At 40.8% G+C, this 18,205-nt stretch overlaps 1 protein-coding gene across 7 annotated transcripts in view; it reads right to left on the minus strand.

Moving 5' to 3' along the window:
- chd3 (chromodomain helicase DNA binding protein 3) overlaps positions 1-18,205 on the minus strand; it is a 55,781-nt gene that overhangs the window by 18,120 nt on the left and 19,456 nt on the right. For 4 of the 7 annotated variants that reach the window (XM_047387000.1, XM_047386996.1, XM_047387001.1 and 1 more), the window contains exons 19-37: positions 17,794-17,935; positions 16,767-16,898; positions 16,479-16,596; positions 14,494-14,618; positions 14,184-14,415; positions 13,858-14,042; positions 10,944-11,121; positions 10,632-10,718; positions 10,178-10,263; positions 8,300-8,433; positions 8,068-8,212; positions 7,226-7,388; positions 6,961-7,112; positions 6,336-6,534; positions 6,129-6,239; positions 5,918-6,049; positions 5,016-5,124; positions 3,823-3,955; positions 613-808 (exon numbers count right to left, since the gene is read on the minus strand). In XM_047387000.1, the coding sequence (XP_047242956.1) occupies positions 613-808; positions 3,823-3,955; positions 5,016-5,124; positions 5,918-6,049; positions 6,129-6,239; positions 6,336-6,534; positions 6,961-7,112; positions 7,226-7,388; positions 8,068-8,212; positions 8,300-8,433; positions 10,178-10,263; positions 10,632-10,718; positions 10,944-11,121; positions 13,858-14,042; positions 14,184-14,415; positions 14,494-14,618; positions 16,479-16,596; positions 16,767-16,898; positions 17,794-17,935 (2,759 nt within the window). Of the gene's footprint in view, positions 1-612; positions 809-3,822; positions 3,956-5,015; positions 5,125-5,917; positions 6,069-6,128; positions 6,240-6,335; positions 6,535-6,960; positions 7,113-7,225; positions 7,389-8,067; positions 8,213-8,299; positions 8,434-10,177; positions 10,264-10,631; positions 10,719-10,943; positions 11,122-13,857; positions 14,043-14,183; positions 14,416-14,493; positions 14,619-16,478; positions 16,597-16,766; positions 16,899-17,793; positions 17,936-18,205 lie in introns of those variants that run through there. The other 3 variants (XM_047386999.1, XM_047386997.1, XR_007041651.1) reach the window with 3 other exon arrangements.

Genomic DNA, 18,205 nt, shown 5'->3' on the forward strand with positions numbered 1-18,205 from the left:
TAACAGCACTGTTACAACAATAACAATGATGATAAACACTGTTCTAGGCGGTATTTTGTGCATGTAAACAGCGTTGGAACATCTCGTCTTATAAATACTAAAAAGTAGTACGTGCACGACTGACTAAATGTTACATAAATAATAAAGAACTGCTGGAAACAGTCAAAGTAAGAACGTTTTACTACTATTGGTGTAACACAGGTAATCGACCTTGTGACGAGTTTGGGACATGTTAACTAATTAATATCCTGTGATCTAAACTGTAGCTCTGGCTGTATCTTAAGTGTTGTCCTGCTGGAAGGTGAACCTCCGCTCCCGTCTCAAGCTGAGAGTGGTCCTGGGTTGTCCTTAAACATCCTAATCAATTTCCTTTCATCAGAGGATGACTGTTTGGCTCAGATGGTTTAAACTTTGGCTTTTCTTTACGTGTTTGAACCTGTATTTATAGATATGCCCCGTAGGAATTGGAGAAAATCTACAGTAAATTAAAGCTTCAGCAACAAATTCTTGTTTTCAAGAAGAATTGAAGTTGTTTGTTGTACAACCATTCCACCCTGGACAAAGAAAAAGGTTTTTTGCTTAGATTAAACCCCAGGAAGTGTTGTCGCTGACCTTTGTGCAGAACAGCGTTGGCTGGCTTGTTCCCTGCCAGCGACTCCTTGCTGAGGTGCTGGTGCGACTCTGCCAGGCACTCCACCTCTGCGAAGCGAGCGTTGAGCGCCATGGCCGGGTGGCTCGGGTCCTGGGTCATGTTCAAGTAAGCCGCCCGTCGCAACTGCTCCTCAATCACCAGCGCCTGCTCCAACAACTGCAAGGACGAGGCCAACAAAACAACTGTTTACATATTTAAACACACAGTCCTGGAGCTCAGATAAAACTATATCATAAAACAGGAAAACTGAAATATAAAAACTTATAAAACAAAAAAGATCAAACCTGATAGAGAGACGACAAAAATATATGTTTATATTAGATGAAGGATTTATTGTCTAACTTACGGGTGTGATATTGATTAATGAAGATGTGATATGTAACATTTTACTGATTCTGAAAGTCCCCACGGACCTTGAGGACAAATGAAGATATTAGGTGGCTTTAGAAGGAAAGATATTTTTATTTTTGGTCCCAAAATGTAAAAAAATATCCAATTTACTCAGTGTTTCAGATTTCTGGGAGGAAAATATGTCACTTCTTCCATTCTGAGGAGAAGAATCTCTCTTCCTCTTTTTCTGTCCACCAAATTATGTCAAGACATGTTGATTTCTTTTACAGAAATAGGGTAGGAACAACTTTTTTTTCTGAAATTTCCAACTAACTTTTAAATGAAATCTTCATTGATATTTTGCCAAATGTGCAACATCTAGCCCCAGGAAAAAGTAAGTATATTAATGTAAATCTTGTGAGAAAAAACTCTCTTTTAAATGTGTCTTTTAAACCATCAAACGCAGCCAATAAAATAACAATAAAGACATGTAATGGCTCTAAACTAATTCACAAAAAAGCCTTAGTCTCTGAGACTTTAAACAGAACACAATCCTTCTGGGCCCAGGGTGAAGCCGGGGTTTTTGGAGATGAACTGAGAAGGGATAAATTATGACATGATCTGTTTGTTTGATCAGACTCTCCATATCTTGCTCCGATCTGAATGTCTTGTTAATTCTTAAGTTGTTCTGAACATTGGTACACTTTTAAAGATTTTTTTTTTTTGTGGCACTGGTGGACCTTTAGTTTTTTCTGTTATTTTCTGAAAGTAAGCAGACAGGAAATGGGGTGGGGAGACAGGGAAGACATTCAGCACAGGTTGCCGGGGCCTGGGCTTGAACCCAGGACAGCTCATCTACTCAATGCCAAGTTTGCGGCTTATAGGTCGTTGGGAATCATCTTGCTGAGAACAAATTGGTTCTTTGTGAAAGAAAACACAGTCCATGAAGATCGGTTCTTTTTGTATTAAGAAGTCAGATTTGACATGTTTCAGGTGTGAAAATGGTGGTGTAGGGAGTTAAGCGCACAAACCATATATGGAGGCCTTAGTTCTCGACACGGCTGTCCCGGGTCTGAGTCCCGGGTCTGAGTCCCGGCCCTGGCGACATCTGCCACATGTCTTCCCCTCTCTCTCCATTCCCACTTCCTGTCTATCTACTGTGGAAAAATACAGGCCACTAGGCTGCAAATAAAATCTTAAAAAAAAAAAAAGTGCTGCTTTCCTTCAAATTAATGCCATTTGGTGAGTTATCAATTTTTTGAGCTGGAAATTTGATTAAAAAAAAAACAAATCATACATTTTACACTTTGCTCTAGGTCCTGCAAAGGTTTCTGCTTTGGTACAAGTCCATCTACTTCCATGGTGCATGGAGAGGGACAGGAAGTAAGTATGGGCTGCAGCAATCTTGTAATCAGAATACTAGCCTATTTTATCAAGTTATTTAGTTGTTCTCTCAATACTAAAAAGTGTTGCGGGAGCACTAACCTGTTTTGTTTGTAGACATATTTTTGCTTGAAAACCTTAACATACAACAATGTTTGCAAAAACTCGATCTTAAATTTTAAGTATTTAATGAGATGGATTGTAAATCTTCCATTTTAAAGGGATGTTTTGCTGGAACTTGAACAGTTTTTATATTCTTTCCTTCTTTGCCACATATACTAAAACAGAAGACAAGCTCTCTGGGAAAACAACAACAATAATTATAATATTAATAATAATACAGACAGTTGTAGTGTAGATACAATCCAGAATGGGGATGTCTCTGCTCATGTTCAGCTTTCCACAGTGAAAACCCTCCTTGTTGACATTCCTGTCCTGTAATCTGAAACTCTGTATCCTGAGTGCAACAACCAATCATTACCCAGGCTCTGCGATTCTATCCGGACAACACACGGGTCATTAAAAGATGGAGAAAGCATTTGGCTACAACTGCACAATTGATGGAAATTGCAGTGCTCGGGAATAGGAAGAATTTCTCTATGCTGCAAGAAAAAAAAACAAAAAAACAAGCAAGAAACAAATATGCAGTAACTCTCTCTCAGTCTTTGCAGAACTGCCTAACATTATTAATTTTTGAATACTTTGTACAATTTCTACCGAAGAGAGGCTTCCAGGATCAACATGGACACATCAAAATGATACAATAAAAAAGCCAATTCATTTAGAAATAATGCCCTTGCCCTGATTACTTGGCATACTGTTTAAATATAAATGTGTATACATCAAACAAATATACAAAAATCTGAATCAAACCCAGAAAAATACCCTTCATCTCAAATTTGTCAGTAAATATGCTCTTGTTTACAGGCATTGTATGAGAAATTCAGACTTTAACTGTGAATCAGTTGTGAGTATAGAAAAATCTGGCTATATATAGCAGTGTTGCAATAGAGGGAGTCATGTTACACAACCAATCACAGGTCATGTAATTCAGTGGTAAATTTTATGAGAAATGATCTGTTTTTTTGTGTGTTCATGTGCATTGTTGTCATCAGATTTTAGAAAAGCTTGAATAATTTGGTCAATGGAGATGACGAGAAACAACAGGAGTGGTGGATACAGTAAATGAGGATGTTGAGGGAAGGATCTGAAACATGTGAGCTGCTCAAAAACAGGATGAGAGCTCTTCCAGAAGTGCAGCGGTCAGCAGTACCACACAGTCAATGTGTGGGTCTACGGGCATCTGTCATACGATCACTGAAGACAGTCAGGTGACCGAAGATGCTGGGACATTTGAGGCTTCTGGCATTAGAAACCACGTTTTTTGAAGTGAACAGATCATTTGGATAAATTCGGTGGTATGTCTGTAACATCAATAAGGGATAAAAAAGACCTACCTTAAAACGGCGAGCCAAAAACTTGTTCTTCATCTCCAAGAAGTTTCCTTTGTTTGCCTGTGACTTAAAAGGCTCGTTGACGATAGCGAACGGTGGATCGTTCTGGATGTCCTGCCACCGAGCGTAGCCGTGTCTGGTAAACAGGTCAAGGATCTTTAAACTGTCTGGATCAGAGACATAGTTCCTGTTTTCCTGTCTTCTGGCCAGACTATCGACTACTAGCAATGTAAGCTAGTTACTTTGTATTTCTCAGCATTTTATGGATTCAAACACTATAGCAACAGATTCACTATCAGTCCTATAGCGCATTAGGTGTGCAGCTGATTTATTCAGATACATGTTGACAGAAGTGTAGACGATTCAATTTGTTATCACTACAAAGCAGCCATATTGGATTTCAAGGTTACAGTTGGTGAAAAACGCCTGACTTTGCGAGTGGAAATTTCAACTCCAGGGATTGTTCCAACTTCTATTTCTGACTTAGAATTTAGAGGAAATAACTTACAAATAAGTCAAAGTATAAATCTGTGTGACCAAACTCAAGTTTGTTGAAGTTGCACCTAGCAGCTAGTTAGATTAGCTTGAAGAGAGGATAATGTTAGATCCGGTCCCCACTGAAGAAAACCAAGTCAACCCAGCTGCACCTTCAGATTGTGAAAAATGAAAATCATTCAACTTATTTTATTATCAGATGGTGAAATGAAGGTGTATTTACAGATTTGCTAAATGTATCTGGACTTATCTAGCTGGTTAACTCCTCTGTGCCACTTTTCAGGCTACAAGATAAGCTAATCAAAAGTGAGTTTCAGACTATGGTGGAAGCAAATGATAAATTAATTAAATATAAGAGCTATTCATTAAAGCTCGGTACTGTTATTCATTATTTTTTTATCATATTAAATTTCCCTAATTCGTTTAGCTAAGCGTAAAGCAGATTCTCTTTCTTTCTTTTAGCCTGAAGCGTCTTCCCAGTCAGTTGGTAGTAATATGTTTTATCGAAAAACTGCACGGCCTCAATTCCCCGACTGGAGGGAACAACATGAGCTAAATGGTCTTCTACTGAACATCAGCTTCCAGCAGACACAGATTTCAGTTTAAAAGCCTTAGCTGGCTTGCTGACTTCCTGTAGAGAAAAAAAAAAACATAAATAAACACAACGGGGTCATCGCCTGGGCAACTGCAGTCAAGGATACACTACGATTCCCGCCAGAAGCCAGAAGTCGTGTCGACGATGCCAGATCTCGTTCATCTTACCCGAGGAGATGGCAGCCCGCTCCTCGTTCTGCCAAAGAGTGTGCAGCTCTGCGGAAAGGAGCCAGCAATGAGGTAAAAACAACGAGGCCGCTTTTAGATCGTTTACCTGGCTGACTGAGGCCTGGCTGCAGGTGTTTTCTCACCACACACCCGCAGCTTTTCTGGGTTCGTGATCAAGTTCAGGACAAATTTGGCTCCCTGGTGATATTATTCAGGAGCTCTGAAAGCAAGACTTATGCTTTATTTGTTTATACAAGTGGTGCATTTTATGTTGTTTGGACTACTTCATACCTTTTTTGGTTAACCTATTAAACTATTTCCACAATTAAACCTTTCTCCGTTCTCTTCAAATCAGCTCTTTTTCTTTAAAAAACTGAACGGTGGATGTCTTTTCTTTAAATACTTAAGCATTGAATATAATTGGTAAGTATATTGCAAATAAGCTGCAGTATAAATAATAATTGCAAGGTTATAATTTTTTTTTACAATTCTAAAGCCACTAAAGGTTTTCAGGCTAAATTTGACCTCTTGTGTATCTCTGATCACAATATTTATTTATACATCAGTAACTGGAAGTATGACACTGCATTCTGGTATTTCCCAAGAAATTTCATCCAACTCAGACTCGCTATCTTTCTTTTTAAAGACATTGCCTAGTTCTTTATCCTCTATTTTCATTAAGTGTCATGCGTAAATAGTTTAAATCACACATCCAATGCCTATACACTAAAACAGCAGTGTAGCCCTCCTCTGTAAGTCAAAGTATTCGTACTTATATTGCGTGAAGTGAACGTAACAGGAGCAGCCTGAAGAGTGTCCACTGCAGATCAGCAGCACTAACCTGTGAAGCCGCCGTCTGCGATGTTGAACATGAAGCGCGGCCGCTCAGGCTGAGGCTTCCCATTACCCTTTGTCGTCTCCTCTTTGGCTGCTTTGATCTCTTTTCCAGCATCCTTTTCACCTTTGACCTCTTCTGTCATAAACATAGACAGCTAAATAGACAAAAATGACAAACCTTTACATATTTTGAAGCAGTGTACATTGATGAGCACCTCTCTTAACGTCGGATGCCTCGGTTTTATTCGTGGCTTCTGTTGCTTCTGCTGCGGTTCGCATTTCATGCTGCTTTTCTTTCTCTTTGTCCTCTCCAGACTTCTCTCCCTCTGAAAATACAAACTGTCTTATATGACACAGATCTGTTTTAATTAAGTTTATGCATCGATGGGCATTAAAGTAAACCTTTCTTGCTTGTGTTTTACCTGATTTCTTTTCTGTAACTTGTGCATCGTGTTTTGTCTCCTCCTTCCTCTCCTCTTGTAGTTTCTTTTCTTCCAATGAAGCGGCTGAAGACTCGGTTGATTCCTTCCTGTTGTCCTCCTTGTTGTTGGTCTCTTCTCTGCTGTCAGGTTTCTGACCTGGAGATGCCTTCTGTGATATTTCTTTTGTTGAGGATGAAAGCTACCAGTAAGAATGACAAAATATTTTTATTAGAATTTAAAATCTTAATGTAAGCTTTTGATCTATTTTAAAAGATATTAACAAATCTGAAGAGTTTCATGGTTTTAACAGTACTATACAAAAAAAACACAAACTAAAATGTATTTCATTGGAACTTTATGTCATAGATAAACAGAAAAGGCCATGAATTTGTTTGTTACTATGTAATAAACAGTTTTTGCTGCAATTACAGCTGAATTAACCTCTATTTGGTTGTTCTTCTGCTTTAATTGTGAAAGTGAGAAAGGAAAATAACTGGAATACACAAGAAAAGTACTTTCCTGTAGTTGGATTTTTCTGTGAACCTCATATAAAGTATACAGAATCGTTGGAGTTACAGCTGATATATTTGAGCTGTGTGGTTGGGTTTTGGGGACTTTGTCTCACCTCCTCAGAGTCACCCGACTTGTTGCCATCCACCTCTTTCTGTTTCTCCTTCACTTTCTCCCTTTCCATGGAGGCCTCAGCTCCCCCCTTCTCCTCCTCCTTTTCACCCTCCTTACCATTCTTTTCCAGCCTCTCTGATGGAGCAGGAGTCGCTGTGTGTGGTCAAACAAACAAACATGCACAATAAGTCCAACTCCAGCTTGTTTTCAGGCACCCTTAGTTTGGAGCGCCCCCTGCTGGATCCACAGTACATAATGTTGGTTACCTGGCTTTGAGGTGCATGGTGTGTTGTTAAAGCTGGCGTCAGGTGTGGGAGTTGCGGTCTTTGCGGCAGGAGAGGAGCCCCGAGAGGAGGATTTGTCAATGCCCACCTCAGGTTTGAGCTCTGGAAGGCTCCACCGTCCGTTGATGTGCTCAAACTCCTGGATCTGAACGTAAGACAGCCAAAACTAAGCAAAGTTGAACTAAAACAGCCTGGCACACACACGGTTTATCTAGTACAATTATTCTAAACACACCAACCGCATGCCATGTGGATTTGGCAGCATATTGTTAGCCTCAATTATATGACTTAGGCAATTATGCTATAAGGCTAACGATATCAAAACATTCCCCGCGGCACAGACAGCAGATTAGGATGGCTGCTGGTTTAAACATGTTGGACTGAAAACTGGTTGGAAACTGTTTAAATGAAGTAAAATGAACAAGGAGACTTCCTGGAGGCCTTTGGAAAAAAGTACAGAATTCGTATGATTTTGGTTATGCACCTGCAGCGATTAGTGTTTCCACCAGTTTACATGATGTTTTTTTCTGACTGATGTTTGGTGAGTTTTAAGTAATAGAAAGTTCATCTCAGCACAGGAGTCCGCTTACGGTGTTCTGCTGTTTCTGGGGAAAATTGCTGCACTGGTCGACATTTTTAAGAGCCAATAATACGCTTATTTACATTATTTCAGGTTCAAATTCAAGGATTTATTGGTAATTGTTTTATTGCTTTAATATTTAAGGACACATTACTACCAACTGTTGCACATTGCTACCCAATCTACATTGACCCTTGGTCTGAAACATAACCGTCTTGGTTCACCCAGTCTTTCAGTTTCTGACCTTCTTCTTGACGAGAGACATGACGCCAATGCGCGTCAGGACGAGCTGCCGACACAAGCCCTCCCTCGGGACGCCATCGGCGAATGTCTCGGCCCCGTCAGCGACCGGCTCGCAAAGGTGGCGCATGAAGAGAGACACGTAAGCTCTGGCGAAGAAGAAGAGGCAATAAGTTTATCAAAAACATTCAGTTCAAAAAGGATAAATAGACTTGTTGCTCGCTGTTTTTACTTACTTGAATTCCTTCTCAGTTTTCCCCCTGAGGTCCCTAACAAGCCACTGAGATGAAAAAGCATCCTGAGATGGCATACCCCAACGCATCACCGCATTCAGGAAAGCTTTGCGCTGCCGTGTGTTGAAACCCAGAACCTATGCAGGGAATATGCTGCATTTCATTTTCTTTAGAACTGTAACTGGCAACAGTTGAAAAGCTGAGAAACGCCTGTAGTTACTTTGCAAAAGTCTCTAAATCCTATGTACTTTTAAAGATTTTCTCACAGTCACAATCTTCGCTGTGTTTTATTGAGACTTTATGACATACACCAACATAAAGTTGAGCAAAATTATAAAGTAAAAGAGAAAGCATTCATAGTTTCAACATTGCTTACGTATAAAAATCTGAGAAGTGTGATGTACATTTATATTAAGCCCCGTTTAGCCCTAAATCCAGTGTAGCCTTCAGAAGTCCAACCAACCAAGACATGGCCCTCTACCTGTAAGGCTGGGCAAGTAGAGCATTAATCAGAGAAGCCAAGAGGCCCATGGTAGCTCTAGAGGGGAATCAAAGTGCAATGGAAAACTATTATACATTCTGTAAAAAAACACTGCTCTGTTGCTTTGTTGTTGTGTCATAGATGTAACAAGAATCGTACTTGCAGCTTAATAAGACAATCTTAGTGCATTTATTTTTGTTGTTCTTAACGCGAACGTTTGAGGAAATTTCTCTCATAATGTCGCGCCAAATTGGAAGCCTTATTCATGTTTTCTCCTGGCAAATTAAGCACATGGGTCTTGTGCTGGCAGGAGGGCGATTAAATGCAAATTGTTTCATTTGTGTTTAATTTTCAATTTTCACTGTCCTCTTTTGCCTTTGCAGTACATTTGGGACAAATTACCTTTCGATCTAGACTCCTACTGCTGATGAAGTATATAGAGAACCGTTTCGAAAGTGATACGTGCCGCTCGCGCTGCAGCACTAATGTCCAAGTGACACTGGGACAGGCTGTCAGCGTGGCGCTGGCATGGAGATGACAGTCCTCGTTGCTCTATAACATAGCTGCCATCCAGGCCTCTGGTGGTCTGAATACCCTGGAAACAAAATGCATAGAAAACCCCACCACCTTGGTATGGAAACGTGCATTTAGTGAAAGAATCACAGCATAGGAGCCACAAATACGGGCCTCCTATTGAGAGTCACTGATTTAGATCAACGCTGATTCGTGTGTAGGTAAGTCCAGATCTAAATCTAACTGAGATCTGTGGTAGAACTTGAAATCTGTTCACAGATTCTCTCCATTGAGTCTCACTGAGTTTGAGCTATTTTGCAAAAACTAATTGGCAAACATTTCAGTCTGCAAAGCTGGTTGGGACACAGTCACAAGACCTGCAGTGAAAGGTGGTTCAACAACGTATTGACTAAGGGGCACTGAATACAAATGCACTCCACACTAATCAGATTTGTATTTATAAAACCCAATTATGCGCTACTTTGTGTTGGTCTATCACATAGAATCCCAACAGATTATATTCGTTTAGAGTTGCAACGTGACAGAATCTGACATTTCAAGAGATGTGATGACTTTTCATGGCACTGTATAATCATTTACAGAGATCCTGCAAGCAAATGTTATTTGAAACATACAAAAGGCTTTTCTGAGAAGGTTCAACAACTTGATAACGCTACAATAAACTTTGAGTTGAAACACGAGTGATACAGACTAATTTAATTACACTAGGAAGATTTACATTTCTTGGAGATTTAAGAAATGTGCAGCTAACATTAAAACGTTTAATATCAATTATAAAATAATCAGACAGCCGGTTTAGATAAATTTCCAAAATATTCACAATCAAACAACCTAAAGTTTAAGACCCGTTCAAATGGTGTACGGACCTCAAGGTTGCCTCCCACTCTGGCCAGAAGAGGAGGCAGAGGTTTATCCTTCTCATTCCTCAGCTGACGACGTGATTGCCTCCGACCTGTGCATGAGAGCAGCCAACAGAAACCGTGTAACAAGTCACAGGGGAATATTAGCTGAGAGGGATGAGAGATCATCAGGATAAAGCTACGGATTCACCCTGAGATTTATTGTCAGTAGATGTCAAGGAATAAAGAAAACCACTTGTGATATGCTTGAAGCCATTTCTTCCATATCTCTCTTGTAGGAGGTGGATGGTGGTTGGTATTCTTGGCAGTCTAACTCATGCAGTTCTGCCAGAAAACCGTAATAACTAAATCAAAGTCAAACTGTAATTCAACACAGACCTCTATCTTTCATGAGCAGTTGATATGGTTTTGACATGTCTTCTTCTATATTTCTTTCTTCTTTTTTTATATCTCTCCTCACCTTCTGGACGATCGTCAAAGTCCTCATCTTCCTCCTCAGAGCCCACGGAGTATTCGGACTGGTTATCTGAAATGTCAGCATGCCACTCTGAAACAGCACATGGTGCTTTGTCAATAGGCCAGGCCCATTTTCTTCCACTGTACAAATAATGCCTTAAACCCAAGACTTCCCAAGTAAATCACTAAGACAGTAACAAGATTTCTTTCCTAAACACAAGTCTGATATAGTTCCTACAGCATCAGTGATGTGTAACAACTGAGAGAACTTTACTAAGCTTATCTTAGCCTGCCTAGGTCCAGTGGCGGTCATTACCTTGGTCTTCCTGGGCGGCGTCGTTGTAGTTCACAGGCTTGCGGTTCCTCTTCCCTTTACCTAGTTTGCTGGCCAGGTCCTCCTGCTGCTGCTCGTAGTGATGCCGCAGCAGTTTCTCCCAGTAATCCGGGTCCACGTTCTCCTCCTGTTTGATGATCTCTCGCTCAATCTCCTCAATCTGTTAGTCAGGGTGGCACACAGATTGAAAAAGACTAATTATGTGGACTAATTAAAAAATCATATTATGTGCAGGAGAAATTTGGCTCTATTTAGTACAATGACTAAAAATGATCCGAGCTGAGAGGAAAAACCCCAAATTCTGTACTATTTTGTATCAAGGCTCCGTTCACACCGGACAAAAACCACAGCTCTACCACACGAATAAAGAGCTCGGCATGGCCAAGGAGGAGGCTTCTGGGGTGCTGAAAGAGAGCAGTGCACATTGTGGCTTACCAAATGTCATGTAAGGGACAAAGCAAGTGTTGAAGAGCATGCTCTGGTCAGTTGAGACCACACCTGACCTTTTTCAACCACATATGGTATTTGTGGCAGAAAACTAACACCACACATCCTTGTGAACACAGGGGAGGGATAAACTTGACTAATGCACTCTTAACATCATCTGCTGGTTTAGACTTTTAACTGCAAAAGATAAGAATAGACTGCAGAATATTATTAAATTATGTCCACAAATTGCTGGGATAAACCTGAGGGACCTCACTTACCTGTACAAGACTAGGTGAACTCTAAAAGCAAAATACATATTGGTTGACCTTTTTAGTAATGACTTCCAGTTGCTACTATATGGATGCAGGGATCTTCCTCCAAGGTGTAAGACAAATAGATTTGTAAAAAACCTTTAATCCTGGAGTCACAAAAGTTCTTAATGATCTTTAAAAATGTGTTTTTTTATATGTGTAATGTATGTATGGTATGTCAGGCCGACTGTGTTGGGAACATATGGAGCAATCAGATTCTAATATAATATATGGAGCTTCATTATTCCAGGGCTTCAAATGTAAAAAGGAGGATTTAAAATTGGATGGAACAATAAGACCAAGAAGAGAAGCAAGTAATTGAGACATACAAGCTCTACTTTCAACTTTCATCAAAACCCCCACTGGAGCATTTTGGACAAGCTCCATGCTTTTTAGTTCTTTGTTTGTTTTTGGACATTCTGATAATAAAGAATGACTATAATCCACATTTGAACAAACATAGCCTTGCCAGGTACTCCTTCTGGGCCAGCAGCCCAGAAGGAGTACCTGGCAAGGCGCTCAGAGCGTCTGCCTAACACCCTACCCTCATCTTCACTAGAATCTTCAGCCTCTCCCTGGCACAGGCAGTACTGAATGATTACCTCCCTGTGGCCCTCACACCATTAATCATGAAGTGCTTCAAGGGACTGGTTCTTCGGCACATCAAAGACTTTCTCCCTCCCACTTTGGACCCCCACAACTTTGCTTACTGTGCAAAAAATAGATCCACAGAGGACGTCATAGGTATAGCTCTCCACTCTTACAATCATCCCGGACATTCTCAGTGCCAAACTGGACGCCTTGGGCCTCCCCTGAATAAAGACTTTTTAAACAACCAGCCACACACCGTGAGACTTGGACCCCATCTCTCCTCCATATGCACACTGAGTACCTGCTCCCCACATGGCTGTGTGCTGAGCCCCCTCCTTTACTGTGTCTACACTCATGACTGCAGTCTGGCCCACAGGAAAAACCTCATTGTCAAATTCGCTGATGACACCACAGTGGTTGACGCAGCCTACAGAGAGGAGGTCCTAAAGCTGCCAGCCTTGAGTACAGACAACCTGTCTATGAACACCTTGAAAGCCAAGGAGCTAATTATGGACTTCAGGAGGTGGGAAACTGACCCAGCATCCCTCTACATCAACGGTGAGCGTGTAAAGAGCTTCCACACTTCCAGGTTTCTTGGTGTCCTCATCTCTGTCGATTTCCAAAGGACAGACCACATCAAGGTGGTCATTAGGAAGGCTCAGCAGCGGCTACGCTTCCTGAGGATTCTCAGGAAGAACAACCTGGACTCCAATCTACTGCTGACCTATAACGCTCGTGCATTCAGAGCCAGCTGAGATACTGCTTTACAGTATGGTACGGCGGCTGCACTGACACAGACCAACCTCTGGAGTTTTAAACATGGCGAACACAGCGTTTTGATTGGCTGCTGGTCTCAATGAGCCTGCCTGTAGTTCCTAATGAAAGCGTCTCTTTCCTCTGTTCCAGCAGCAAGCCGGTTCTAGGTTCAGTGATGCATTAAACCTGCACTGGTGGAAAAGGCCCCTCAGTGTCCTGGTACCAATTTAAAACAACACAGTCTTTATCTTTGATATGTTATGTCATATTTTTTGTATTGTTGTTTTCTACTGATTAGAAGATCACTGCATTTTCTTACCACTTTACACACATTCTCAATTTCCCGAATTGTTGTTTCCAGTAAGTTTGCAATATGATTCCTGATATCGAGATAAAAACGCTAAATGATACAAAAGGATAAACTTGACTGCATTTAGTTCTCTGGAAAGAAAGGGATTGCTTTCAGATTTATCTTCTGCAGCAGAGCAGCTTCCCTGAAGTGTATACAGTTCCTGGGCCGACGACCAAATAAATTAAAATGTTTATTTTGGAGGATTTTATTGTGTATTCTCATTCCAGTCAGTTCTTTGTCTCTCCATCTTTCTGAGTGATAAAACTGTAGAAGAAACTCTAAACCAAAACTTCCATTATTTGTGACATATGAGTGCAAACAGAAAGAGTTTTTACTTTAACATCCAATATACAAAGTATATAACACTGCATTCCTCGACTTTCTGTCCGGCCAGGAAACGATCCTGTCAGTACAGATCCATCGGTATGACTTTATGTCATCCCTGCCTCCATCTCACCTTGTCCTCCTCTCGGACCATGTACTGAGCAACCTTAAAGGAGCTCAGGTACTCATTCATGTTCTGTACGTCTGTGTCATCTGTGGCGTCCTGGCTGCGATCCAGCAGCCTCTCGATGGCAGTGCTGTCGTAGTGAATGACGCTGCCCTCATCCTCTACTTTGTCTCCAGAGTTGTTCTTCATACCTGACAGAGGCAGAGTTATAAATGCAAATAAAGAGACTCTTTTCACAAGCCTGTCAATGTAGATGACTTTCATTCAGCAGAGGAAGCTTGCTCTCTTTTATTTCACCTAAACTTTCATCACAAACTGTGTCATTTTGTCACCTTCTCCTTCATCCTTGAAGAGCTCCTCTGTCCCAAACTTGAGGATATCATCCAGCTCCTGCTTCGTCATGGAGCCGGCCTTGGATCCCAGACCTGGCCGGACCACCAGGTGGGTCAGCATCATCTTCCTCTTGGCCACCTGGGTGATGCGTTCCTCCACGCTGGCTCGCGTTACGAAACGGTAGATCATCACCTTGTTGGCTTGCCCGATGCGATGGGCTCTACTGAATGCCTTCACAGAAAGATGCAATTCAGTTAAGATGCAAATAGGGTCGATACTGCAAAGCTTTACCTTCGAGCTGTACTGCACCTGTATGTCATTGTGAGGGTTCCAGTCAGAGTCAAAGATGATGACGGTGTCGGCCGTGGCCAGGTTTATGCCCAAACCTCCCGCTCTGGTGGAGAGCAAGAAGCAAAACTGACAAGCTCCAGGAGCTGCAAGTGTGAGAGACAGAGAACGCAAACAAATGTGGAATGAGTTCATCTAACCGTTAGAGCACATGCTTGTGTTTGAGCTTAAATATTAGCATAACTGGAGCTAAATCCCCCAGAAAAAAAACGAAAGCAAAGACATTAACATTCGTGTCGTAGCTTGTCATTGGGCTGTCACAGGAATGACGGTACACCAAGTTTTGTCTAGTCTTGTTAATGAGACACATGGTGCATATTTGTTTTTTATTAGTGTGTAAATACAGTAAAATCCATTATAGTCTCATAACGATCTCTCAAGCTGTAAGTGGAGGATAAATACAGAATGTGCTGATTGGGTGCATTAGGCACCAACTGATCTGGATGCTGGAGGTATTAAAGTTGGCCCTTGTTTTGTTTGACTTTTGACAGCGAGATCTGTGTGAGATGGGAAATGATGCCGCTTTAATGAAAGAAGACCATAACAGGAGTCTCCATGCCCAGAGAAACCGTGAAAACATGAAATCACCGCTCCTTGATAACGTTTATTATGTGCTTTTGTTTTCTCATGAAAAAATAGATATTATCAACTTCATTATAAAGTGTAATAAAATCAATTTTATCTCTCCTCAAAAAGCATCATTTATATTAAATATTTACAACAGCTTTATTTAATTTCTATGCCTAGTTTATCATATCTTTATGTTTGTGTTTCAACATTAAAACAGCCAAGCAGACCAAATCTACTCTACTTATTGTTATTTATTTATTTTGCAAGTGATGTGAATATCATCGAGGCTGAAACGATACTTTATGAGTTGAGCGCCACTACTAAACATTTCCAGGGAATTCCTCAAAATATGTGATCTGATGGTTTTTATTGTGAAAAAAAGCTTCAATATGGTTTCAAATTCTAACTTTCCTTTCCTTTGTTAGGACATGAGAGTTGAAACCCAAAATAGCAACAGAGTAACTTCTGTGACCTAGTTAACACATAATTTAGTTCATAATTTGTTAAACCTTTACTCTATTGGATCAAAACATAATGAACGACAATGAAGTTAGAATGTGATTCGCAGCTTTAATAAAGGGCTATTCCCCTTTTCTTTTTAAAGAATCCATACTGCATTTGATCATCTCTAGTTCAAAGTCTAATAAACTAATGAAGCCAGGACTAGATCATTCTTTATTGAACAGATGTTTATTAAAACACAGCCTTTACTTGGTTTTTGAACAAAAAAAAACATTGTGATTTCAATGTTTTTTGCCATTAGAACCACCTTAGATAAGGCCCTGCTTGAAAAGTGCAGAACTCAAAGAAGTCAAAGCTGACCTGAACTAGACACTGATTGCAGATTCTTAATAAACAGATTGTGATGAAAACTACTTTTAAACCTTATGTGTGAAAGCAAAACTAGTGATGTTTTTGTTGTCAGTCAGTCATTTTCTACCGCTTATTCCATAGTGGGTCGCGGGGGAGCTGGTGCCTATCTCCAGGAGTCTATGGGCGAGAGGCGGGGTTCACCCTGGACAGGTCGCCAGTCCATCGCAGGGCAACACACAAACAACCACACACACACTCATTCATACACCTAAGGTCAATTTAGAGTGACCAATTAACCTAACAGGCATGTCTTTGGACAGTGGGAGGAAGCCGGAGTACCCGGTGAGAACCCACGCATGCACGGGGAGAACATGCAAAATCCATGCAGAAAGACCCCGGGCCGGGAATCGAACCCAGGACCTTCTTGCTGCTTCTTGTTGTTTTCAAGATATTGTTAAAATCCCATCTTGTTTCGTTCCTGAACCTAACATCGTGCATCTTCTCGTGAGCTGAATGTTTCATTTCATCCCTCCTATCATATGATAATGACACTCCAGTCTTACCGTTGAATCTGTCGATGGCCTCCTGTCTCAGTGCGCCTGTGATGCCTCCATCAATTCTCTCATACTTGTAACCCTCATAGTCCAGAAAATCTTCTAATAAATCCAGCATTTTAGTCATCTGAGAAAAATTATACAGAGAAAATCTTTGATCGCTGATGCATCCACACACCTGAAATCACAGTTTACTGCTGAAACTTTGGAGGGGGTTCACAAGGTGCTCAGAACACATGCATATGGTTACTGCCCATTTGTTCCTCCATGTTTATCCATTGTCTGTTTGTGTGTTACCTGAGAGAAGACCAGCACACGGTGCCCCTGTTCTTTCAGCTTTCTCAACATCTTCTGCAGCAGCATCAGTTTCCCAGAGGCCTTTGTGAGGGCCGATCCTTCATACGCTCCACTGGGTGTTTTCTGGGCTTCCTACAAAGACACGTTTGAAGCAACAGCGTTAATACTGGGGGACTTATTTGAACTGACCCGCTGGATTTATGAGAAACGGTTACAGGTGTGTCTTTATAGTGGTGTTTAGGGAGGGGTACCAAATTTGGTACTTTTTTAGGTACCGACCGAATTCCGTCTGTACTAGCGAGTACCTATTCCTGTAGAATCAAACTGTACCATGTTTCGGTACCTAAACGCATCATTGTGACACCGAGGGAGTGGAATGGTGGGCGATTTTTCATGCAGAACATGAACACAGCATTGCACGCAGAAGAGCATAATGACATCAGTAGCCGCTGTTACCGTCAACAAAACATGGCTGACAGAAAGCTCCTGAAAGTATGGGTCCACTTTTTAAAATGGAGATTCCCCTCGCTGCAACATTTATGACACGAATTGCAAGAAATTTCTAAAACAACTTCGATGTTACAACACAAACAGCAGGATGTTGTTTTCATATATCTGAGAAATAAATGTTAAGTTGAACATTTTTGAGATTTTACTATTAATGGAATTAACATTTATTACCACATAAACACAGACAAAAGTACAGAAAATTGGTACAGCTGAGGACCGACCCGGGAATCAGTATCGGTCAATGTCAAGATTTTTCATTGGTTATAAATGTGTTTCAGAAAACATGACATCATGCCACACTGAACATGTCACGGCCTTGTTTAGAAAGAAGCACTACCACATCTTACCACAAGATGTCCCTGTCCTGCAATTTTAGGTTTATAAAAGTTATTTAATGACCCAAGTTGGGTATTTTATATAACAAACTTTGTCTTTCTAGGTTTTAGAAAGGATAAACAGTTTTCATTTTGCATAAATGTTTCTCCTTATGTTTGTGTATCTATGTATCTGCTCTCACCATGGAGGCGACAGGGAAGAGGTACGGGTGGTTGCAGCACTTCTTCAGGTCCATCATGATGTTGAGCAGAGACACCTGGTTTCCTCCACCTTTCGAGTTCAAAGCCTCGAAGTTCTTGGTCAGAATCAGCTTGTAGTACTTCCTGTATTTAAAAGCATAATGATAAGGCCATTAGATTTGAAAAATTAATCATGCAAAAAATAATAATAATACTAAACCAACGGCAAATGCTGGGTCCTTTTGTGATTCTTTTAAACAGAAAAAAGCAGGCAAAAAAAAATTAACCATCCCATTTAGTGAGGAGGACTCTGGGTATGTTCAGCAAGACAGGATTTACTTCCTCTTAAATTCACTTTATATTTAAAAACATGTCAGAAACCTTTATCCAATTTGAATTAAACAATCCCCTAGA

This window comes from Girardinichthys multiradiatus, chromosome 14, assembly GCF_021462225.1.
Source record: "Girardinichthys multiradiatus isolate DD_20200921_A chromosome 14, DD_fGirMul_XY1, whole genome shotgun sequence".
In the NCBI taxonomy this organism is placed as follows: Eukaryota; Metazoa; Chordata; class Actinopteri; order Cyprinodontiformes; family Goodeidae; genus Girardinichthys; species Girardinichthys multiradiatus.